The sequence below is a fragment of the Rhipicephalus microplus genome, chromosome 1 (genome assembly GCF_043290135.1).
Source record: "Rhipicephalus microplus isolate Deutch F79 chromosome 1, USDA_Rmic, whole genome shotgun sequence".
NCBI classification, from domain to species: domain Eukaryota; kingdom Metazoa; phylum Arthropoda; class Arachnida; order Ixodida; family Ixodidae; genus Rhipicephalus; species Rhipicephalus microplus.
Genome location: NC_134700.1, coordinates 7517171 through 7542629, shown reverse-complemented (window position 1 = coordinate 7542629; position 25459 = coordinate 7517171). Strand labels below are relative to the sequence as shown.

General features: G+C 45.2%; 1 protein-coding gene across 9 annotated transcripts in view; it reads right to left on the bottom strand.

Annotated features, from left to right (window-relative positions):
* The window catches only part of mio (GATOR complex protein mio), a 768187-nt gene that overhangs the window by 162885 nt on the left and 579843 nt on the right, over positions 1 to 25459 (bottom strand). For all 9 annotated transcript variants that reach the window (XM_075896295.1, XM_075895366.1, XM_075865082.1 and 6 more), the window contains one exon: positions 7653 to 7718. In XM_075896295.1, coding sequence (XP_075752410.1) covers positions 7653 to 7718 — 66 coding nt within the window. The remainder of the gene's footprint in view (positions 1 to 7652; positions 7719 to 25459) is intronic.

Below are 25459 nucleotides of genomic sequence, written 5' to 3'. Positions count from 1 at the left end.
CCTTCTCGTAATCTATAAAGGCTATGTATAGTGGTTGGTTATACTCTGAGCATTTCTCTATTACCTGATTGATAGTATGAATGTGACACGTGAGTACTAACCAGTAATAATCAACATGTGTGCCATTGACTAGAAACACGACTGATTTGGAGTAAGTGTGAGTAGACATGTCTGTGAATATGTACTAATGAGACTGAGCAATTATCGGTACAAGCCTGACTACTAAATGGTGTGAGCAGGCATGAGTAAAAATGCAAGTTCGTACTATTGAATGCGACTAAGTATGACCATGAACGAAAACGAGTAGCAACGAGTGTGTGTAGATGTGAGTATGAATGCAAGTGTGTACTAATGAGCGTGAGCAGGCAGAATTAGTGTGAATAGTAGGCTGGTGCAAATATTCAAATGCTTTGAATATTCGAACGACTGGTTGAGTGTTCGAATTCGCTTTGATTCGAATTTAATTTATCAAACAGTTTCGAAATATTCATAATGAATGAATGAATGTATATTGATCCGCATGTCACTGCCTATGAAGGTGGTTTCATTGCAGTGTAGAGGTACTAAGCACTGAAAGCAACTAGTAAAAAAAATATTCGCTTTGCGGTGAAGTCTCCCTTCACATTTAAAGGGGCCCAGCAACGATAGTTATAGCGTGAGAACTCGCGCTATAACTATCCTCATGTCATACCAACTAGCCCAAGCTGCCACACTTCTAGGCCCAGCAACACTTACTGAACATAATCAGAAAGCACTGCCGATCGGTAGTCGAGGCTACCGAGAAGAAGTGAGACAAATATTGTAGCACAGCACGTAGCCTGTAATTCACAATAAATTTTCAAAGCTAAAAATTGCTTTCTTTCCTTGGCAAATGACACTAAAAGCTCAGAAATCACTTGTCACAGTCAAGAAGAAGTATACGGCTCTGGCCACAGGCATTGCTTGATTTGAGCATGGTGCGCTCGTCATAACCAGGGCCGCCGCTTGTTCACAAGTACGTGTGCGATCGCACTGAAAAGCCGCGTATGCGAAGAAAAAAACAAACAGGTGCTCAAGGTCACGAGGTGCGTGTGAAGTATTTTTTTTTTCGCCGTGCAATTACTCCCTGCTTAGCTTCCAGCTATTTCGTCGGGACGAGAAGAGAGAATGCAATTGCAGCGAGTGGCAAATTTTTGGAACTCCGCTTGTACTAGACCGATTCTAGAAACTTTGCAGCGGTAAATTTCTGAGGCAAGAAGCATGCTTAGAGGCTCCATGGCGACTTGAAAAAGTGTTTCAGGGCGCCTTCAAAAGAGCATGTTACCCTCAAATCAATTCTTCATTTTATTAAGCTTGTTATGATGGTTTATTTGATCGAAGTATAATAAATATTAAAACATTAAGTGAGTAGACGAAGAGTGGCCTGTGAACATGAATATGTACCAATGAGTCTGAGCAGATATCAGTACAAGCCTGACTACCACATGGTGTGAGCAGGCATGAGTAAAAATGCAAGTTTGTACTATTTATTGCGACTAAGTATGACCATGAACGAAAACGAGTAGCAACGAGTGTGTGTAGAAGTGAGTATGAGTGCAAGTGTGTACCAATGAGCGTGAACAGACACAATGAGTGTTAATAGGCGTGAGTACTAACCAGTAATAATGAGTGTGTGTAGACATGAGTATGAACGAGACTGAGTTGGAATAAGTGTGAGCAGACACGTCTATGAACATGATTATGTACTAATGAGTGTGAGCACACATAAGTACAAGCCTGACTACCAAATGGTTGAACAGGCATGAGTAAAAATGCAAGTTTGTACTATTGAATGCGACTAAGTATGACCATGAACAAAAACGAGTAGCAACGAGTGTGTGTAGGTGTGAGTATGAATGCAAGTGTGTACCAATGAGCGTGAGCAGACGCAATGAGTGTGAATAGGCATGAGTACTAACCAGTAATAACGAGTGTGTGTAGATATGAGTATGAACATGACTGAGCTGAAGTAAGTGTGAGCAGATGTGTCTATGAACATGAATATGTACTAATGAGGGTGAGCAGACATTAGTACAAGCCGTAAACTACCGCATGGTGTGAACAGGTATGAGTAAAAATGCAAGTTTGTACTATTGAATGCGAATAAGTATAACCATGAACGAAAACGAGTAGCAACGAGTGTGTGTAGGTGTGATTATGAATGCAAGTGTGTACTAGTGAGCGTGTACAGTGTGTACAGGCGTGCAGTGTGTACCGTGTGTACAGGCGAATACAAAAGCGAATTAAACATTATCTGGACAAGCTAGATTAGAGGCAATGGCGGCTCTTCTGTTCAAAACTAGACCCAAGAAAGCCGCTGTCAAGAATATGGAGTATAGCTCGTAGCCGGAAAACCCCACCGACCCAACTGCATTCATTCAGCTCAGCTGCTTTGTCTCGTAACAGCAGCGAGTTGGACATGGCGGAGGCTTTCTGCTCCAAGATCACTGCAGCGGCTCTAGCAACGTTACCTCGTGCATCACGAAAAGTTTCAACGCCGCCAAGCACCATTGAGGTAGATTAACCTTCGAAACTTCTTGGTGATATGGCACTGATAAACAAGACGTCATCTCCTGGACCTGATTGCGTCAGCCACGCTGAGATAACCGATTTAGGCGACAAGGCAAAGATGTGTCTACTTGCCGTATTCAATGCCAGCTGAGAGAGTGGCCGTCTTGAATCGTCCTGGAAATGAGCCCGTGTTATTCCTGTTCTGAAGCCAGGCAAGCCACCCACGGAACTCAACTACTATCGCCCCATTGCTCTTCTCAGCTGCGTAGGAAAGCTCATGGAGAAGATGGTGTCGATACGCCTGGAATGGCTGCTTATGAACAAGAATGCCTACCCCCAACAAATGTCTGGATTTAGAAAAGGACGCAGCAGCATTGACAATGTAATCAATCTCATAAACTGCGTAAAGTTGAACAAAGCAACCGGCAACATCACTATCAGTGTATTCCTTGACGTCAAAGGAGCGTTTGATAATGTGACTCATGAGTCTATCCTACACGCCCTGAGGTCATTAGGTGTAAGAGGTTGTATGTACCACTGGATCTTGGACTACCTCAGAGACAGGACAGTCTACAATGTTCACAAAAGAAGGTGACACAACTCCACACACAGTGCATCAAGGAGTTCCCCAAAGGGGTGTCCTCAGTCCGACCTTATTCAACATCTCTCTCATCGGACAAGAGAATTGCATCCCAGCATCGGTAGAAATTTCACTTTACACAGATGACATTTGTATATCGAGCAGCAGTCGCAACTGACGTGTTCTACAAGAAAGATTGCAGAAAGGTCTCAACTCCATCGAAAATGTTTTGCCCGAACGAAGTCTAACCATGTCACCAGAAAAGTGTGCCGCCATTGATTTTACGAGGGGTGATGTCTCACGCTACACATTAAAGGTATCTAAATTTCCCATTTGGTACGTGACAAATCATAAGTTTCTGGGAGTAACAATCGACCAGCTAATGACGTGGACTCTCCACATTCGGATATTAAAGGAAAAGGTTGTGTCATACGCAACCATCTTTCGCTTACTAACAGGCAATGCCGGTGGCTGTACCGTTAATGCTATGTTACAAATGTATACCGCTCTTTGCGAAGGTCTCCTATGTTACAGCATTTCTGTGATGCATGGAATTTCTGGAACAAACATACAGGCATTGAATGGAGTCCAGGCACAAGCCCTGAGGGTGTGCTTTGGCCTACCAAAGAACACATCAAGCATCGGAACCCTTGCTGAAAGTAGGCGCCTTTCAGCTCCTGTTCTTCTGCAGCAAGAGTTTCTTCGAGTCCACCTGCAAGATGCTACGAGAGCACCAGAAAATGCTTTTGCTTCAGACAGTACCCCTGTGCATAGCCTCCTCCCACTACATTATCAGAGAGCATCAATGCATGCAGAACCATCGATAAATCTCCTTCGTGAACCGTAGTCACCTTTGTGCCTGGGTTCAAGAGTAAAAGACGCACACCCGAACCAGCATGCAGACATTTCACTCTAGAGCTTTTGGAAAACTGCTACAGAACTCACCGTCATAGTTACACTGACGGCTCTGTTACGTCTACATCATCTGCCATTGGCATCTGGATTCTATCTGCCAATGTCACCATCTCTGCCACTCTGAGTCACTGCAGCTCATCTACAGCCACTGAACAGGCTGCACTGCGGGCTGCCATTAATTACATCATTGACCAGACAGCCGAGTCCTGGGTCATCTTCACTGATTCAAGAGCAGCACTGCAGTCGCTGAGATCTCCATGAGCACAGGACTAACTCGTCATGGACATCAAACGCCTTTGCAAGAAAGCCTGTAATCTCCATCATCGTATTGTTCTCTAGTGGATACCTACTGTAACAATACTGATTGTTGGCCTAGTTGGTACTTGCTTACCAACTAAACACTAAACTGTCGTTTAGTGTTTCTTTACTTTGTGTGTGTTATTTTGCGGCCAAAGCATGTCAGTAAGGATACCTACCAACTGCGGAATACAAGGCAACATCCGGGCTGACGGCGCTGCCGAAGCTGGAAATGACACTTCAGCAGAAATCGTCGAGATATTTTTCTCGAGGCAAGACACAATGCGTCGGCACACGCCTGACACCTCCAGCGATCCCTCTGGACAGACCCTAGCCAACAGTATGGGCCTCTGTACAAGATTGATCCATCGTGTGACTAGAATGCCGCGAAATTTCAACAGGCAAGATGAAATGTGTTCACACCGCATCCGACAAAACTTTGCATATACGAACTACTTCAGGAACAAAATTGGACTGTCCGACTCAGCATTTTGTGCCCAATGTAACGCTGTTGAAGACGTCAATCACGTCCTCTGTGAGTGTACAAAATACGCATCAGAGAGACAGTCTCTGAAGATGGGCTTAAAAATGCAACAAGACACAAATTTGAGGTTAAAAAATACTCTAGGCCCATGGCAGAACACTCCCAGTGCGTTAGACTCTACAAAAGCGCTACTGACATTCTTACGGGCCACAGGCTTGAACGAAACCTTGTAAATAGTGAAGTGCGTGTGAGTGACTTTATGTGTTATGTGACTTATGCGTGTATATAACTGTATGTGTTGTGTGTTTATCATTGTGTATATCACTGTCATCACCCGGCTACTGGAGTAGCCTGTCAGGTGAAAAACCAGGCAAACCTCTCCAGCTTCCCACTAAAATAATTCTCTCTCTAATGAGTGTGAGCAGACACAATGAGTGAGAACAGGCATGAGTACTAACCCAGTAATAATGAGCGTGTGTAGATATGAGTGCGAACGTGAATGGGTTGAAATAAGTGTGAGCAGACGTGTCTATGAACATGAATATGTACTAATGATTGTGAGTAGACATTAGTACAAGCCTGACTACCAGCTGGTGTGAGCAGGCAAAGTAGCAATCAGTGTGTGTAGGTGTGAGTATGAATCCAAGTGTGTTTTAATGAGCGCGAGCAGACACAATGAGTGTGAGTAGGCGTGAGTACTAACCAGTAATAACGAGTGTGTGTAGATATGAGTATGAACGTGACTGATTTGAAATAAGTGTGAGCAGATGTGTCTATGAATATGTACTAATGAGTGTTAGCACACATCAGTACAAGCCTGACTACCACATGGTGTGAGCAGGCATGAGCAAAAATGCAAGTTGTACTATTGAATGCGACTAAATATGACCATGAACGAAAACAAGTAGCAACGAGTGTGTGTAGGTGTGAGCATAGCATGAACGCAAGTGTGTACTAATGAGCGTGGGCAGACACAATGAGTATGAATAAGCGTGAGTACTAACCAGTAATAATGAGTGTGTGTAGATAAAAGTATGAATGTGACTGAGTTGGAATAAGTGTGAATAGACGTGTCTATGAACATCAATATGTACTAATGAGTGTAAGCAGACATTAGTACAAGGCTGATCATCACATGGTGTGAGCAGGCATGAGTAAAAATGCAAGTTTGTACCATTGAATGCAACTAAGGTTGACCATGAACGAAAATGAGTAGCAATGAGTGCGTGTAGATCTGAGCATGAAGGCGAGTGTGTACTAATGAGCATGAGCAGACACAATGAGTATGAGTAGGTGCAAGTACTAACCCGTAATAATCAGTGTGTGTAGAGATGACTATGAATGTGACTGAGTTAGAATAAGTGTGAGTAGGCATGTCTACGAGTGTGAGCAGACATCAGTACAAGCCTGAGTACCAAATAGTGTGAGTAGGTATGAGTATAAATGCAAGTTTGTACCATTGAGTACGACTAAGGAGGAGTATGAATGAAAGCAAGTAGCCATGAGTATGAATGTGAGTGCGTACTAATGGGTGTGTTTATCTGTTTTAATGAGTACACTTATCTGCTTTTATTACACAGTACTCAAGAGAACCACAATTTCCTCCCCCCCCCCCCCCCCCTTGTTTTCTTCACTTGACAGTGTAAAAGTAGGCTGCAGCTCCTGGGACGCTACTTCTTGCCGTCAAGTTAACGAGTTCTTTGCATTTCATTAAAGTTGAACAAAAAAATGGATTACCACAAACCCACTAAGTGTAAGACATAAGGAGCACAGTTGATACTATTTCTGAACAAACTCTTTTGTGATGCATCTTTAACTTCAACTTTGTCATTTGCCAGTCTGCCTCCACCCAAATGGTGCAGAACCAGGGTGCTCAGTCCAGGTATTACAGCCCTCTATTTTGAAGCTACATGTGCTTTTGATATTTAAAAAAAGTGGTTATGCTATACATTGTCACGTCTTATAACATTTCAATATAAAGAATAGTCCTCAAGTTAACAGTTAAAAGTTATTTATATAGTTTTTTGCTAATAGCTTGTTTCGGCGCAGCTTTAGGTACAGCAATGTTTTTCCACCTAAAGTTCATTTGCAACAAGGACAGAGACCCAAAAGTGATAGCACTTTTATTTTTTGAAATTTTATTGTCTGAAAAAAAACGGCCTAAATATGGGTATGAATGTGGGTATGGCAGGGTGTAATTAGACACGAGTATAACTTTGAACGAGTACATAACGATGTAGGTACACATGACTAGCTTGTTGCACTGTTCTTATTATCCTTGTTTTGTTTTAAATGCGGAGCATTTCTTAGCCGCACGATGTAGCGCACGATGTACCCCCACTGCGCATGCTCGCATCTCGTGTCGGCCCAGGATGACACCCGCAAAACTGTTGTTCCAGAAGCCATTAAAAGATAAGACACCACTGGGTGTTAAGCATGCCAAACATGCACAGTGGAAGCGCAGACCTCTCCCCCATAGTTCTCTCCCTCGAACGCAGGCAGTGAGCATATAAGTGGCGGAGTGAAGGTTTGCAATTCAGTCAAGGGCTTTTTAACTTGGCTTTCGCTTAACTTGGCACTTTGCTTGACTCAAGTAGATGTGATGGAAGCAGCAGTATTTTCAACCAGTACTGGGGCACAAGCCAACATTAGTGTCTCAACACTAGTTGAAGGCAACACTTCTCCTTCATTCAATCAATAAGAATAATGAAGATGAAATAACAGTTAAGCATTCCCAAACCATACCCAATAACACTCTGCAACGCATTTATATTCCGAGTGCCCCCATGGGAAGATGCAGGCGGCTTTTTTCATCTAGTCGGGTGGAGTGAGCGTAGTATGACATACCTTGGAGTCTGGGAGGTGGAGGCAGGCAAAGGCCACCCTGTCTTCAATGGCCATGTTGCAGTCTTGCTGCAATGAACAACACTGGCAGTAAGTACCTACCCTGTAGTTCTAAATGAAGAAACAAGTGACATGCCATATATACAATATTGTCACGAACAAAACAAGACCTGCAGCCAGGAGTTCACTTGAACCAGAGCAACGAAGATGTTCTTTTCTTCTTCGCGCCCAAAATCGCGTATTAGCCACAGTGGCTCGTTCATCAATGGTGGCATTACCCCCTCTCCCAAGAAGCATCGTCTCGATGCTGTATATAAAGGCAAAAAAAGAAAAGAAAATTAGATGAAAATTACCATGCAAGCAAAATGAATGGCGTAAGGCGGAATAACATAGTTGGTTGTGGAGCCAAGAGTTAAATGAGATATAAGAAAAATAGGAAAGAATGTAAGGGAGAGACGAATAAAGTCAGTCACTCACTGGCGATTCACAGCGCGAAAAGTATGGTTTCAGCCGTGAAACGTGAACGACTTCAGTTTGCGGGGTGAAACGGGAACGTCTCGAATTGTCTTGTGGGAGAACCTCGTAAGTGACGTCGCTGAGACGTCGCACAACCTTGTAAGGGCCGAAGTAGCGGCGAGGAAGCTTTTCTGAACGTCCACGCCGTCGGATAGGGGTCCACCCCCAGACTTCATCACCTGGCTTAAAAATAACTTCACGGTGGCGAAGATTGTATCGGCGCGCGTCTGCGGTTTGGTGACGTTGAATACGGTGACGAGCAAGTTGACGGGCCTCTTCTGCGCACTGCGCGAATTTGGCGGCATACGTGTGGTATATTCCTAAGTTGTCGGGAAGGAGCATGGCGTCGAGCATCGTCGTGACGTTGCGACCGTGGACTAAGTGAAAAGGTGTGAAACCGGTACTTTCTTGAACAGCAGTGTTATACGCAAAAGTTACGTAGGGAAGTATGGTGTCCCAGTTCTTGTGATTGATGTCCACATACATTGACAGCATGTCTGCAATTGTCTTATTGAGTCGTTCAGTCAGCCCATTTGCTTGCGGGTGGTAAGCCGTTGTTTTACGATGTTCCGTGCCACTTAATCGCAAGACTTCCTGCAGCATCTCTGCGGTGAAAGCTGTCCCACGATCAGTTATGACGACAGCTGGAGCACCGTGACGTAAGACGATGCTGTTAACAAAAAATTGGGCGACATCTGCTGCCGTGGCTTTTGGAAGTGCCTTGGTTTTACAGTAGCGTGTTAAGTAGTCTGTAGCGACGACAATCCACCGGTTTTCAGACGAAGACATGGGGAATGACCCCAGCAAGTCCATGCCAATCTGGTGAAAGGGCGCCTTTGGTGGGCTAATTGGGTGCAGTAGTCCCGTTCGTCGTAAAGGTGGAATCTTACGTCGCTGACAGTCACGACATGTGCGAACGTAGTGCTTCACAGTCTTCGCGAGACGTGGTCAGTAGTAGGAGCGTTGAATCCGTTTCAGCGTGCGCGTATAGCTGAGGTGTCCGGATGATGGCTCATCATGACACGCACGTAAAATGTCACCACGAAACGTAGTTGGCACAACAAGCAGATACATAGCTTGTGTAGGATGAAAGTTCTTTTTATAAAGCACTCTATCACGAAAACAAAAGGAAGATAGTGAGCGTGCAAAGCTTCGAGGAAGGTGGGAATTGCGTCCTTCCAGGTAGTCAATGAGCGGGATGAGCTCCGAGTCGTGACGCTGTTGCTCAGCTAAGCTGGTTGCTGATACGGCAGAAAGAAAAGTGTCGTCTTCAAGGTCAGTGTTGGCATTTTCGACCGGTGCACGTGAGAGACAGTCGGCGTCGTTGTGTTTCTGCCCAGATTTGTGGACGATGGTGACATCGAAATCTTGTAGCCGAAGGCTCCATCGTGCTAGACGACCTGAGGGATCTTTGAGATTCGCGAGCCAACAAAGGGAAGGGTGGTCGCTAACTACCCTGAATGGGCGACCACACAAGTATGGGCGGAACTTTGTTATGGCCCAGACAACAGCGAGGCATTCCTTTTCGGTTGCAGAATAGTTTTTCTCCGCTGGGGATAACGTTCTGCTCGCATAAGCGATCACGCGCTCTACGCAATTTTGCCACTGAACTAATACCGCTCCTAGTCCAACGTTGCTGGCGTCAGTGTGTAATTCCGTGTCAGCGCTTTCGTCAAAATGACCTAGTACAGGCTGAGCCTGGAGGAGGTTTCGGAGGGTGTCGAACGCATGGCACTGATCGGGACCCCAAACAAACGAGACACCGTCTTTTGTAAGCTTGTTGAGGGGTTCAGCAATCTTCGAGAAGTTTTTGACAAAGCGCCTGTTATACGCACAGAGCCCCAGAAATCGGCGTAGGTCGCACTTATTTGTGGGCACGGGAAAGGCGGCAACGGCGCGGGTTTTCTCGGGATCTGGGCGGATGCCGGCATGGCTCACAACGTGACCAAGGAACTTCAGTTCTTCATATCCAAAATGACATTTGTCGGGTTTGAGAGACAACCCCGCTGTTCTGATTGCCTGAAGAACTGCATGAAGGCGTTGGACGTGTTGTTCAAACGTGTCTGCAAAGACCGCGACGTCATCAAGGTAAACAAGACATGATTGCCATTTGAGCCCCGTGAGAACCGTATCCTTCATTCTTTGAAAAGTAGCTGGCGCTAAGCATAGACCGAAACGCAACACTTTAAACTCGTACAGACCGTCGGGAGTAATAAACGCCGTCTTTTCGCGGTCGCGCTCGTCCACTGCGATTTGCCAGTAGCCGCTACGCAAATCCATGGAGGAAAAATATTTAGCATTGCGTATACGGTACAACGAGTCATCTATCCGGGGTAGAGGATAAACATCCTTTTTGGTGACCTTGTTCAGTTTACGGTAATCAACGCAAAAACGCAACGTACCGTCCTTCTTCTTTACTAGCACAACTGGCGAAGCCCAGGGACTGGTCGATGGCTGAATGACGTCGTCCTGAAGCATCTGCTGGACTTGGTCACGTATAGCATCTTGCTCTTTTTGCAACACCCTATAGGCATGTTGTCGGATGGGTCTCTCAGTGGGTTCCGTGATGATACGATGTTGAGCAAGTGGTGTCTGTTTAACCTTTGACGTAGTGGCAAAGCAGTCTTGAAATGAGCCGAGTATACGCAAAAGGCTTTCTCGTTGAGCCGAAGGTAGTTTCTCGTTTACGTCGAGAGTGCTCACGAAGGCTTCGTCAGGGTGGCCATTCGATGAAAATGAAGCTAACGTTGACGGACCATCGGCATCGGCAAGTTCTTCACAACATGCAATGGCAGTGTGTCTCGTTAGGTGGCGGTATTTGTCGCTGAAGTTCGTGACCAGCAGGTGAGCATGCCTATTGCTAGGCTGAATGATTCCTCGGGCAACACAAATTTATCGTGAAATAAGGAGAAACAAATTGGCCTCTGCAATTACCGCGTCAGACACGTCCTGTCCTAGTTCCACTTTGACAAAGAGGCTGCTTCGAGGTGGGAGAGTCAAAGAATCGTCGGTAACACGGAGCGCTCTTTTCCGGAATTGCGTACTGTCAGTTGCAGCGCAAAAAGGATCCTCGAACGACACAAGTAATTCACGGAGGTCGATGACGGCGCCGTATTCACGAAGGAAGTCCATTCCTAGAATTACTGGCCGAGAGCATATGCGCAATACAAGGAAAGAGCCCGCAAATGTCGACGTACGTATTCGAATGCGTGCCGTGCACATACCAGTAGGCGTCACCAGATGGCCACCTGCCGTGCGCAACTGAGGTCCTTGCCATGGCGTGGTAACCTTCCTCAGTTCAGATGCCAGTGTGGCGCTCATTACGGAATAGTCGGCACCGGTGTCGACGAGGGCGTTAACAGCATGATTGTCGACGAAGACGGCAATTTCGGCAGAAACAATCATTTTGCTGTCGGAGAACACTGCGAAACCGGAATCGCCCTCGTCCGGTCGTTGCGTCGAAGGAGGGTCTTTTACAGTTCGCCGGGCCGCGACTTCATCCCCAGAAGTCGCCGTTCCTAGTTTCCCCAGCGGGGACTTGGTGACCGGCTCCTGAAAGGAGCGGAAGACGATGAGGGCAAACTGGGTGACGTAGACCGGCGAGGCAATGGTGATCTCGACTGGTGGTGCCGAATAGTCGAAGGAGTACGTCGGCCCGTGAGATAGGCTTCAATTTCGCGGTGGCGCTCACCGTAGTGCGGGCATCGAGCATCAGGGTGGAAGCCGCGGAGACCTAGTTGCCGGTATTGACAGTTCCGGTATTTGTGACCCGCTTCGCCACAGTGATAGCAGAGCGAACGGTTATCCGAGGTGCGCCACGTGCTTGCCTTGCTACCACTTTGTCTTGAGATAGACGGCGGATAGGTGGGTGGGCTCGAAAACCTTGAGCCGAGAGGTGGGCTCGAAGCAGTGTCGTGGAATGGCTGCATAGCCTGGTACCTTGGCCGCATAGCAGTGTCTGTAGCCGGTGGCGCAGGGGATCGCAATGACGCTGCGTATGTCAGGGCTGGGGCCTCGGGAATCGGCGGTGCGATTGGGGCCAGGGGTGTGACGGCCTGCCGGACTTCTTGTCTGATTACATCCGCGAGGGCTGACACAGGTGGATGGGATCCCACTGCCTGAAGCTGTCGCAATTCGTCCCGAACGATACTTCGAATGAAGTCTGCGAGGGTCTGTCTCTCGCTGTCAGAGCCGATAGAGCATGTGGTGGCCGGGATCTGGCGTTCGTATTGTGACGACCGCTGCTGCGGCGTACGTTCCATCGTAGTTGCCTCAATGAACTGGGCGACTGTCGTTGGTGGATTGCACACGAGCCCAGCGAAAAGCTGTTCTTTTACTCCGCGCATCAAATGCCGCACCTTCTTTTCCTCAGGCATGGCAGGGTCCGCGCGCTTGAAGAGCCGAAGCATGTCCTCGACAAACATGGATACACGTTCGTTCGGCCGTTGGTTTCTGCAGGATATGGCTTGTTCAGCCCTCTCCTTCCTCTCGGTGTTGCGATAGGCGTCACGGAGCTGTCGGCTAAACTCTTGCCATGTTGCAAAGGAGCCCTCGTGGTTCTCGTGCCACGTCTTCGCAGAATCCTCCAAGTAGAAGTAACCTCGGCGCATCTTGCGAACATCGTCCCATTCGTTGATACTGGCAACCCAATCAAAGTGGTCTAGCCAGTCATCAACATCCTCGAAGATGTCTCTATGGAACGGCTTTGGTGTCTGTGGCACGTGAAAAACATGGGCGAGATGAGAATCATGGGCATCGCTGGTTTGGACCGCCTGGCTTGTCATCGCAGTTGCCATCTTTCTGGGTGTCGATGCCAAGGGACCAAATTCAGGGGGTAACCCACGCAGGCGGCGGCTGATTCTCGCTCTGAGAGATGTAGCTGTCTCCACGATGGCCGACACAGCCGAAGTACACGTACCCAGCGTCTCCACCAGTAATGTCACGAACAAAACAAGACCTGCAGCCAGGAGTTCACTTGAACCAGAGCAACGAAGATGTTCTCTTCTTCTTCGCGCCCAAAATCGCGTATGAGCCACAGTGGCTCGTTCATCAATGGTAGCAATATTAAGCCACACACCAAGTTCACTGCTTGAAAATAATGTGGAAAATGATAACAGTATGTAATCATAGGTGCAGAGGACTAGGAAGCCTGCTCTTTTCATCTCTAAAATGAATGCCTTGTCACTTTGGCTTCCACAAGGTCTCAGCATCTATGCAGACAAAGGAGCTCCACTAATGCCACCGAAATGAGCAGCCGAGCTTTCGACTGTCTTCGGCTGTCGGCAGGCAAGAGCGGCGCAAAAGTAGTGATGCAGTGGCCAAGAAAATGATGATGATCATCATGCACTATAAATGCATATATAAATACATGCGTGCGCACTGTGACTAGGTTAATACACGAGTGAATAATGTGACCGCCAAGAAAGTATTGCCCGTTACAATGCGAAAATAGGTATGAAGAAAAGCAACATTTAAAAAAAGAAAAAAGAGCATGCAGCTGGTGAATACATCGTAAATACGCCAGGTCTGCGCAGAGGGCGCAGCACAGTCACAGTTAAAGCTAGAAGAGTGGCCTTTCAGAGCTTTTCCCTAAGACTCATTGGGTAACTACTACAAGAAAACTTGCTTGATACCCGGCCACTACGGCATTAATAATAAAAATTTTAGGACAGTAGGCTGGCATTTGCTATGCTATTTTTCGTCATTCTTCCGAGAAGCATGGTATCTGCTAAACGCTTGCAAAGAATTTTGTGCCAATTATTCATGGAGCGGCTGACAACGATGAGGAATTATGCCTGAAGTGGGTATGTACCACAGTTAATAGGTGATTAAAAACAAGCTATTGTAATAGGTTGGAGCATTGCACGACCTACTCGTTAGACTTTTTGCATTGCGTGACGACTGTTTGTTCTTTCGCTGTTATAAAACGCTTTATAAGTTGTGATAACGCAATTCGTTACCCCATATCAAGCCTGCCTAAGGCAAGTTTGCAAACGAGTTCCAAGCACTGGCGTGGCTCAGTGATAAAATACTGGGATGGCATGCAGCGGATCCGATTTTGAGCCCCACTGTGTCTTTGGTACTAGATTTTTCTTTTCTCAATTTGTACAATGTAGTTACGGACACTGGCGGTGGCAGCGGCGGCGCTGCGCGAGACCTGACTTTTGATCTCATAATAGCTTTCGCTATAAAAGCATAGATACAAGGTAAATTTGCAAGCTTACTTGAAATTTATCAAAGAGAAAAAATCGGCGGCGGCGCTGTGCGTGATCAGAGTTTTGATCTCATAACAGCTTTTGCAGTAAAAGCATAGATACAAAGTAAATTTGTGAGCTTTAGGCATAAATTCAAAATTTATCAAGGACATCAAAAATATGCATGCGTGACAATAACGCTTATATATTCATGCACATCACTAATTTATTTAACTGCTTGGGTACATTGTAGCTCAGGGTTTGAGTGTAGTAGTTTGTTTAACAGCGCTTCATGAACCACCTTTTGGGTACTAGTGTTATGTGGATGCTGGGTTGTTCTACGAGGGCCAACAAATTTTTTAGAAAGTTCGCAGTTTTTTCTTATCAGCAAAATACAGTTGATGTACCAGGTGGCATGCATCAGTATCTTTCACAGTAATAATTCTGTTTTCTAAAAAAAGCACTTTTGTGGGGTATAAATAATAAACATTATTGATGCAATAAATAGCTTTCTTTTCAAGCAGCAATAACCTGTCAATACTCTGTTTTGTGGCTGTAGCTTATACTAAAGTGCAGTAGCTTATATGCGATCGAAAAAGGGAATGGTATAGTTGGAACATCCCACGAGGTGATAACATATGAAGGCACCTAAAATAGAACAGAAAGTGCAGCAGACAACTTTTCTACAATGAGGTCTATGTGTGAGTTCTACATATGCATCCAGAAAACACAACACCAAAAACTTTTTGTTCCTGTACCACATCAAGAGAGTGGGAATCTATGTTTAAATCGGTGTAAGACACACATTCAGTCTGTAGGGTCTCAATGTAGAGAGCGAGCGTCACGCTCTTGGAGTGACCGGGCACAGCAGACGCGATGGGACCGAACAAAAAAAAAAAAACAACACAAATTCATTTAACTGCTTTCAGAATGACGATGTCATCAGCCGAACTATTATAACATCAATTGTGATCCAACACATGCTAAAGAACCTTACACAATATTACACAACACTCAAAAACAACAACTCAAGAACACTCATACAAGACGCTTTTGCCAAGACTTGGCTCACCAGAAGGGCCCCTCGGTATGCGACCCGCGGTGCCGCGCACCGGAGACTCACGCGAGAGACAACTGTTCGCGCAAAACCGTCACCCACTGAAGAGAGCGGCTCATATCTCGAGCGCCGCCACCCAGGCCTGCTGCCAGGTGTCACTGCCGGCGCTACGCACTAACTATGATGATGATGGCGGTGATAACAAATGCTCGCGAGCACCATGCCAGCTACCGCTCGATAGTTGTTGCCCCTCAATGCGGCTTATGCACGAGACATGTGGGCCATGAGGCGCAAAAAACTTTACAACGGGTGTTAGCAGCCCCACATCCTTTCAACCTTAATTCAAACCATAGCCCGGGAAAAAAAAAGGGCAGCGTCTTCTGCTCCGCGCGGTGCAGCAGCCAGCCCCACACAGAAGTGGCTCCTGCGAGGCACGGAAGTGACGTCACTTAAAAATTATTACCTAAAGCTATTTAAATGCATAAATTATTCATGTATATGGTGTCAGACCTACAAAAATTTTACTAATCAGGTGTCTGATGAGTCAATTAGCCTATATTTGTTAGTTAAAGAGATATTACAAATATTTTAAATACATGGGGGGCCATGGGCGCTGCGGCTGCAAAAGGTAAACGGTGCGAGATGGTAGTTGCCGGCAGTGTGTGTTGGTGGTGAAAACTCCGGCAAAATCGTGCCCTCGGCCTAGGCCGCCCCCAAGGAGGACAGGAGACTCTGTGTCATCGCTGCTTCATGTGATTGCTGGATGCCCAGTTAAACCTAGAGGTTGGAGCTAGCGCGGTTGTCCACCACGCCGCAGCTTCATCTGAGTGTGTGCGCCATAATGTTTCTCAATATGAAGTGCGGATTATTGTTGTTGGACGTACTGTAATTTCTAGATTACAATGCCAAACGAGGTGTTGTCAAAGGTGAAAGTGTCCTTGCTGCCGAGTTTTGCTTGTCGCGAAGGGCAAGTTCGACGATGAAATAAATGCTTTTGCACAGTTCACGTGTGACTGACCGAACGCACATGCATGAAACCAAAGTGTGTCAGCGAAGTGTTCTTACGATGGATGGATACAACTTTACTGTAGAGTTCTTAAGAAGCCTGCGATCTCTGAAGGCCAAAGCTACTGCATTGCCGGCTGTTTTGTTAAGTGCGAACACGTACGGCCGTTCTCATCGTTGCTACGTAAATGCTCCCGTGTTGTCACAGGCCATGCGTGCTATTCAGCAAGGCAGACAAGCTGTTTTGTATTAGATAGGCTTACGCCATCGGCACTTCGCCTTGGGTATTGTTTATCAAGTGCTGATGGGCTAGACCATTGCGATGGCATGTCAGTATTTTGAAGCGGCCTGCCGGTTACCTCGTCTGGGGATGTTACATTGAGCGACAGAAAAAGTTTCCTCTATTTTGGAGTGTGCTTTTCTGTCATCAAAACCTAGATGAAGCGAAGAAATCAATATTCTTTACGCATGTGCTGGCGAAAACCAATGCAGCCAGCTGCGTTTGAGTTTTTCGTGTCCTTTTGCGTCTTGTCGATTAAGAGCATTAATTCGCAAACCACTTTATCATAACAAATACAGCCAATTCTGCGGGAGTCATCAAACATCCAATATTAAACGGCCTGTGGACAGGAACACCACCAGCAGCAAGTCAGGCTGATGGGAGGCCGATGAGCTGGCGCGAATGTAAAAACAATACAAGTGTGAACAAAAAAAAAATAAAAGTAACAAACACTGCAATAAGGCTCCAACCACATACCTCACCAGTTCATATTGTGTTGCTCTAACCAACTAGGCCACAGCTGCCAATTCATTTGAAATGATTAACAAGCCGGTTTCGAATTGTTGTCACGCTGGACCTAACTACCATGTTTTTTACATTCACGTTTGAACGTAACTTTTACTGCTTCTATCGTTACATCTACACATACCGCTAAACACTCCAACTATTCAAACAAAGTGCCTAACCGGGAAAGTGCATGACGTCACTTCTGTACAGCGCAGCAGCCGTTTCAGTGTGGGGGTGGCTCGTGCGCCGCGCAGCGCAGCAGTCTTTGCAAAAAAAAAAAAAAAAAAAAAGGAATTAGCTACTTCAGCTGTAACAAAAGATCACAACACATGTCCCTAAAGAATGTCCGTGCACCACTAAACCGCCGCTGGTCGACACTGCTGCACTGTCTGGCTCGACGACTTCACCTCAGTACTGGTCTCGCAACGACAACGTTGCCGTCGGCGTGAAGAACCGTCACTTGTACCAACCTGTCTTCTGGTTGCGACCTGCACTCAAAAGGGCACCCTTGACTGCAGGCAGTTGCGCACGTCCCCGGAATGTCCATCGTCCGACGTCTCATCCGCATTCCTGGCCAGCGGCACTGACGATGTGCAGAAGACAGCCAGCCGCGGGTTTCATCAATCCAACTGCGTACGTTCCAAAACACTCGACAGAACAATGCAGTAGAGAAAAGGGAAGGGAGCTTCGGGCTCGTGGTCCACGTGGTACAATGGTCCGTACTGCTAGCTAATACATCAGCGGCGGCCGAGACGCCAAGCTAAAATAAAAACAAAGGTCACTTTTCTAAACTTGTGCATTGCAAGATAACAACACCTTAATGCCACGATCTGCCTAGTTGCGCTACATGCAGCAGGCGGCTACGCCGAGCCTTAGGCCTAATGAGTCGCTCGACAACAACCGGCATCCAACCAGCACGCATCCTAGGCGCAGAAGTCCCCCTAGGCGCCCTGGGCCTACTCTTCTCCGGCTCAAACAAAAGCTTGTACCAAGCCACGAAAACTGTTGTCCGATGCTTCAAGAGCCCCCAATAGGCCCCAGCGTGGAGTCTCAAAGTGGCAAGCACCACGCTCTTGGAGTGAACGGACACAGTAGACACGGTTGAAACGTACCAAACATCGCCCATTTATTTAACAGCCTTTGATCGACGATATCATCAGCCGAATTATTATAACATCAATTGGGATCAACATGCTAAAAGAGCCTTACACAAAATTACACAAGACTCAACGACATAACAAACACAATACCACACCCAAGGTGGCGTCACCAACGCTTGACTTACCACGACGGCCCCCGGTGCGCAATCACTGCGGTCACACCGCTAGAGAGAACTGTTCGCACGAACCGCCCCCCCCTCCTAAGAGAGCCGCTCATATCTCAGACGCTGCCACCCAGGCCTGCCACCAGGCGTCACTGCCGGCGCTAACCATGATGATGATGGTGATGATATAAACAATATACACTCACAAGTCGTACACATTAGATACGGTGTTCTCATGGATCCATCCTTGGACCTGGTCTATTTCCGCTGTTCATTAATGATATTTCCAATATTGAGGATTATAAAACAATAATTTTGTATGCCGACAAGACAAACGTATTCTTTGCAGGATCAGATGTATGTGAATTAAATAAAGAAGCCAATATATGGATGAATAAGCTCAATGTTTGGTTAAATGTAAACAAACTTAAACTCAACATTTCTAAAACAAAATATACGGTCTTCAAACTGAAAGGGGTAACTTCCATTCCATGCGCACCAGTTTACTTCCAGGGTAATGAGATTCAGCGAACAACAATAAAATTTTCAAGAATTCTATTTCACCAACAATTTTCTTGGTCCCCTTACTGGACATGATAAAAAAAGATCTTCGCAGAAAAATCGGCATTTTAAATAGGCTAAGGTAGTACGTTCCAACAAATATCAAGCGACAAATTCACTACGCTCTAGTACACTCACGACTAACATACTGCTGCTTAGTGTGGCTAACAATGACTGTCATGAATCTTAATTCTATTTTAGTGCTACAAAAACGTGCAATACGTGCAATATTTAACACTCCACTCCACGAAAGTACTCGACCACACTTCAAAAGCCACAGAATATTGCCCATAAATCACTCACAATGGCACAAGCTAAGCCCAGAGATACAACACCAATATAAAGTAAATACATCTCTATTCTTGGATACATATTGTCACGGGGTCGTGACATGGCCGAAGACAGGATACTTTGTGTTGGGATTTAACAGTTTATTTGGGCGAACTTGTGCCTGGCACACAGAAACATTCACAGAAACATAGCTGGCAACATAGAAAAATACTATAGCATTATTGAAAAGGTGGTAGGCATCGTAATTAAACTCAATAAAAAATACAAGATGAAGGTGGTACAGGCTTAAGCGCCTACATCCAGCCATGATGACGCTTCAGTTGAAAGCTTCTATGAAGACGTGGAATCCGCATTGAGTAAGGTAAAAACACAGTATACTATACTGATGCGAGACTTTAATGCAAAGGTAGGGACTAAGAAGTAGGCTGAAGACCAGGCAGCAGGAGATTACAGCAACGGTACTAAAAATTCCAGAGGAGAGCTACATGAGGAGTATTGAGCACGCTCTGAAAAATGGAGGAACTGTCAAAGCAGTGAAGAAGAAACTTGGGATAGGCGAAAATTGGATGTATGCACTAAGGGACAAAGAAGGCAAATTAACTACCAATATAGATAAGATAGCAAAAATAACAGACAAGTTTTACAGAGATCTGTACAGTTGCCGGGACAACCACAACCTTAATACTATAGGAACTAGCAGTAACCCAGATGACACCCCACCAGTAATGATAGAAGAAGTCAGAAAAGCTTTGGAGAGGATGCACAGAGGCAAAGCTGCTGGTGAGAATCAGGTAGCATCAGATCTGCTGAAAGATGGCGGACAGATTGTGTTAGAAAAACAAGCCACCCTGTTTACGAGGTGTCTGCTGACGGGAAGAGTACCAGAGCCTTGAAAGAATGCTAACATCATCTTAATACATAAGAAAGGAGATGACAAGGACTTGAAGAACTACAGGCCGATTAGCTTGCTCTCTATAGTATACAAGCTATTTACAAAAGTAATTGCTAACAGAGTAAAGAAAACATTAGAATTCAATCAACCAAAGGAACAAGCAGGATTTCGAACAGGCTACTAAACAATCGACCACATTCATACTATCAATCAGGGAATAGAGGAATCCTCAGAATATAGCCAAGCACTACACATAGTCTTCATAGATTACGAGAAGGCATTTGATTCAGTAGAAACATCAGCAGTCATGCAGACACTGCGGAACCAGCGCTACGACGAAGCATATATAAACATCCTGGAAGAAATCTACACGGGATCAACTGCTAGCATAGTGCTTCATAAAGAAAGCAACAGAATACCAATCAAGAAGGGTGTATGGCAGAAGGATACAATCTCCCCAATGCTATTTACCGCCTGCTCACAGGAGGTGTTTAGAGGACCAGAATGGGAACAGTTAGGGATAAGAGTTAAGGGAGAGTACCTTAGTAACCTGCGCTTCGCCGATGACATTACATTGCTGAGTAACTAAGGGAACGAATTGCAACTTATGATTACAAATTTATGCAAGTAGAGCAGGAAGGTGGGTCTTAAAATTAATCTGCAGAAAACGAAAGTGATGTACAAAAACCTCGGAAAAGAGCAGCGCTTCGAGATAGGTAATAGTGCGCTTCAAGTTGTAAAAGACTATGTTTACTTAGGGCAGGTAATAACCGCAGAGCCAAACCACGAGATTGAAGTAACTAGAAGAATAAGAATGAGGTGGAGCACATTCGGCAAGCACTCTCAAATTATTGCCACTATCCCTCAAGAGGAAAGTATATAACAGCTGTATCTTGCCGGTACTTAGCTACGGAGCAGAAATCTGGAGACTTACAAAGAGGGTTCAGTTTAAATTGAGGACGACGCAGTGAGCAATGGAAAGGAAAATGGTAGGTGTAACCTTAAGAGAAAAGAAGAGAGTAGAGTGGATTATGGAACATACGGGGGTTAAGGATATCATAGTTGAAATCAAGAAGAGGAAACGGACATGGGCCGGGCATGTAGCGCGTAGACAGGATAACAGCAGGTAATTAAGGGTAACTAACTGGATTCCATGAGAAAGGCAAGCGGGTCAGAGGGAGACAGAAGGCTAGAGGGCAGATGACATTAAGAAGTTTGCGGATATAAATTGGCAGCAGCAAGCACAGGACCAAGTTGACTGGCGGAACATGCGAGAGGCCTTTGTTCTGCAGTGGACATAGTCAGGCTGATGATGATAATTATGAGACCACAGTATTAGAAGTATTTTAGGTGGACCAACGGTGCTTCAGGAAGCGGAGAGGGCTTGAGATGGCGCCACAATGACCGTTGCTCAGGCGCAGGTCGCTTAAAGACAGCGAAAGCAACTCGAAAAAAAAAAAAAAAAGAAACTTCTGCCTTCGTTCGATAATGAGTGCAAAAGTAAATAAATATAATAAAAGTGGCAAAGAATTACTACATTTTGACCATACAGCGTGGATAGCCATAGAAATGTTTGATTCACCAAATCGAAGGTTTGCGATCGGAGCATATGTTTTCGCATAAACAAACATCAAACCGTGAATTCAAACATGTGACGGTAAAGTCCCGCGTAATTATGACAAAAGTTAGTTTTTGGCTGAAGTAATGCTTACGTCGTAGTTGGACAAAAATAACTTGTTAATCGAAGTTTTACAGTAAATAACATAATTTCGATTTTGTCACAGCCGTTGCATTTTGATAAAGCAGGCCCCGAGTGCTGTGCAATGAGAAGAGTGTGAACTTGAGCTTCTGGTACACATTTAAAGGAAAAAAAGAACCACAAAAAATGAAAGACGAGACAGATAAAACACAATTCTGCGATGCCAGTTCACGTTACAGAACACCACATTGTCGAAAATTCCGAAGCCGTTCACTATGGCGTGCCTCATATTCATATAGAAGTATCAGCGCATAAAACCGCACATATTTTCATTATAACAAACGCAGTTCTAGCTCGAGGAGAGAAAAATGGCACATGTAGGTCTACAGAAATTTTTCAAAGCAAAGGAGCAACTCTAAACTAAAAAATGGCACATTTTATTACAGCGATTTAGAGATGAATTCATATCTAAATGACCACAAACAAAATAGGACAGCATTTCAACTCAAAAGAAAAGCAGTATTGAAGACACATGTGAAAAACGAAAGCTATGCATTTTGACTTCAAGGTAGCAACTTAATGGACTACTTTCAAAAGCTTGTGCAACTTTTGAGACTTGTTTGCCTCAATTATTTTCATTTGTTTGCAATATTGACACATACCCACTCCTATATAATAGTGGAGCACCTGTGCCATCATGTCTACATTAAGTTCCTTACATGGAAATGAGAGGTTGCAGTTATATATCTAACACGAAGGTAATAGTCAAATCATACACTTCCTTATCTCCGGCGTGCTTCTAAAATTTCTGCTCAGCCTCTTAAAAAAAAATCGAATAGCTCGGCATTAGTGTGCTAAATCCTTCTCTTGTTTTCAAAACTACAAGAGCTGATTCACCTCCTGACATATCAGATGTCCCAGTCAGGCCAAGTTTGTACTTGAAACAATTTTTATTTTTTAGGAGTTTTCAGCAAAGAAACCTGCATACATAATAAATTATGCAGTTGGTAACGCTGTCTGATGCAGGCATTGAGTTAAATACATTGTCTCACTCAATCTCATCCTGCACCGATCCGTCAAGCCTGTTCTTAAAGGGACATTAAAGTCAAATAACAATTTATGTCAGAGTAAAAGCTCAATGTAAGACAACATCTAAAACGACAATATTATCTACAACAGTGCCTTACTTATCGAGAAATTAAGGTAAATGCAGAAGAACACAAGCGCCGCAGTAGGACATTTTCAAAATGATCCCGATGATATCACATGGACCACGTACAATCAGTCACTAGTAATCGATATAACTGCACAAAATAAAGAACCTTCCGTGCATCAAGAGACGCAATAAAATTCTGCTTGTTCGTTTCTGTTCAATTCATGAAAAAAAGAACTGCCGCACGTTTTTTATGGGGAATAGTGCGAGTGGTTCAAAAATTCAATTTTCCTGTGGTTACAATGGACAGGTGATGCCATGTAGTGGGGCGCAGTTTAAACAAGATGATGGCGAGAAATTGATCAATGGCCGTTGTTGCTGCTGTGGTTCCCGCTGCTTTTGGTTTGTTGCAACTAGTGCAGTAAAGCCGGGCAATGTTGTGCACGGCAACAGTGACGCGAGTCGGTCCGGTCAAACCGCTTTTTGAGGCGGGTAATTTGAAGTGCACTAACTCAGCGAGGACGACTAAAATGTGATTTCATGACAAAATAGGCCTTTCCTTGGCACAAAAGTAACACTACGAGGTTTCTGGACCACCATTTCAACAATCAACGTCGACTTGATAGTTGACCTTAGTGTCCCTTTGAGCTCATCCAAGCATGACTGGCTGGCTAAGGAGTCGTCGCTCTTCACTAGGAAGTAACTGGCAATTCCTGTACTTAGGTGGCTTTACGAGACTGTAGATGGATAGTATGCTGTATAATTGCAAGAACATCGGTAAGCAGGGATGTTCATTTCGGCCTCCAGCTTGGCATAACCCCAAAAGACTTTTCAAAAATATCTTCATTAAACTTTGCAGTTTAAAATTTTTGAAGTCGCATTTCTTTAACAAGTAGTTTGACAGCTGAATTGTCGACAGAATAGTCACTCGCAAGCCCTCAGCAGTCGTTCATGAAAAAAGAAAAAAAAATGAGAATCTATTCATCCTGCCTTCCCTTCTTCCTCCCAATTATTGACCCATTCTAGAAAAAACTCTAGGACTTGAAAATCCTTTCCGCCTAATCTTAGACCTTCCTTAGGGTGTCTGCGATTCGTGGCATCAAAAATGTTGCCCAATTCGCACTGTGAAATCAACTTTTTCTATGCATGTGTTGCAGCCAGGTTTGCACTGGGGCACAAAACACTTCTTTCCCATTTCCCGACTTACTCACACGAACAGCACGGAATCTGATAGCGCACACACAAAAAAACAACAACGAAAACAAGAGTTCAACATGACGACAACTGCTTTTTCTGAAAAACACCGGGGTCTGACAGCGCCCGCTCGCCCAACTGTGAGCCACGCGACTGCTCCTGCAATCTCGCGGCGTGCTGGAGCGGAGGAACCAAAGTTGAGCGCAGCGAGTGAGTGGCAGTGGCACTCCATCGTTCCACCTATACTTCTAACATCGTGCTGCAAACCCTTATGCCTAAGCTGGTGGGCAGTTTCAAGAGGTCATAGTTGATACAATAAGTGGCATAAAAATTAACACACACTGCCGTTTAATGCATGAACGTGCCGCGACTGGTACAAATTATCAAGGTTTCACGGTATTAGTAGATAATTAACAGTTACTCTACCACTTTTGCAGGAAACCATGGCGATAACAGCAATGAGACGGGTACGCCCCATGAATGAATGTCGGCAACAATAACTGCCTAGATTTGGCAGTCAGGTCAGATTAGCGTAGAATAGTGCATTTGGCGCAGCATTCCCCCCCCCCCCCTAGTTATAATGAAGTAAATGTAAAATAGTCTTACAATATATATATATATATATATATATATATATATATATATATATATATATATTGTGATGTAACGGTGAAGGCAACCTTTATTAGGCCCAGAAGACACGATGAAGCGACCACGCCCAAGGCACAGAACTCAGACAAGCCAAATCCCCACAGCAGATGAATGTGACGACCCCTCATGATGATGAATATGTGTAAAGAAAGTAGATGTGCTTAATGAATGCCTACACTAACTTCCCCCCCACGTGAAAGCGGTCATCCTGACCGCAGTTCTTGGCCGCAGTTTAAAGCGAAGATGGACGCAGTATGAAAGGCTTCATGCGGAATACGTGGACTATTTCTGCTGCCCTGTAGCGGCGGTCCGTCGGAAGAAGAACGGGTGCCACGCGATAATTCACAGGAGACGTTTGCTCCAAGACAGTGTAGGGGCCAATAAAACGTAATTGAAACTTCTCGCACAGTCCGGGAGTGCGAATATGTGTAAGAAGGAGGACTTCGTCGCCAGGGCTGAAAGACACGGAATGATGAGAGGCATCATATTCAAGCTTGCGATCTTGTTGCTTGGCTTCAGTGTTGACGCGAGCCAGCTGGCGGCAAT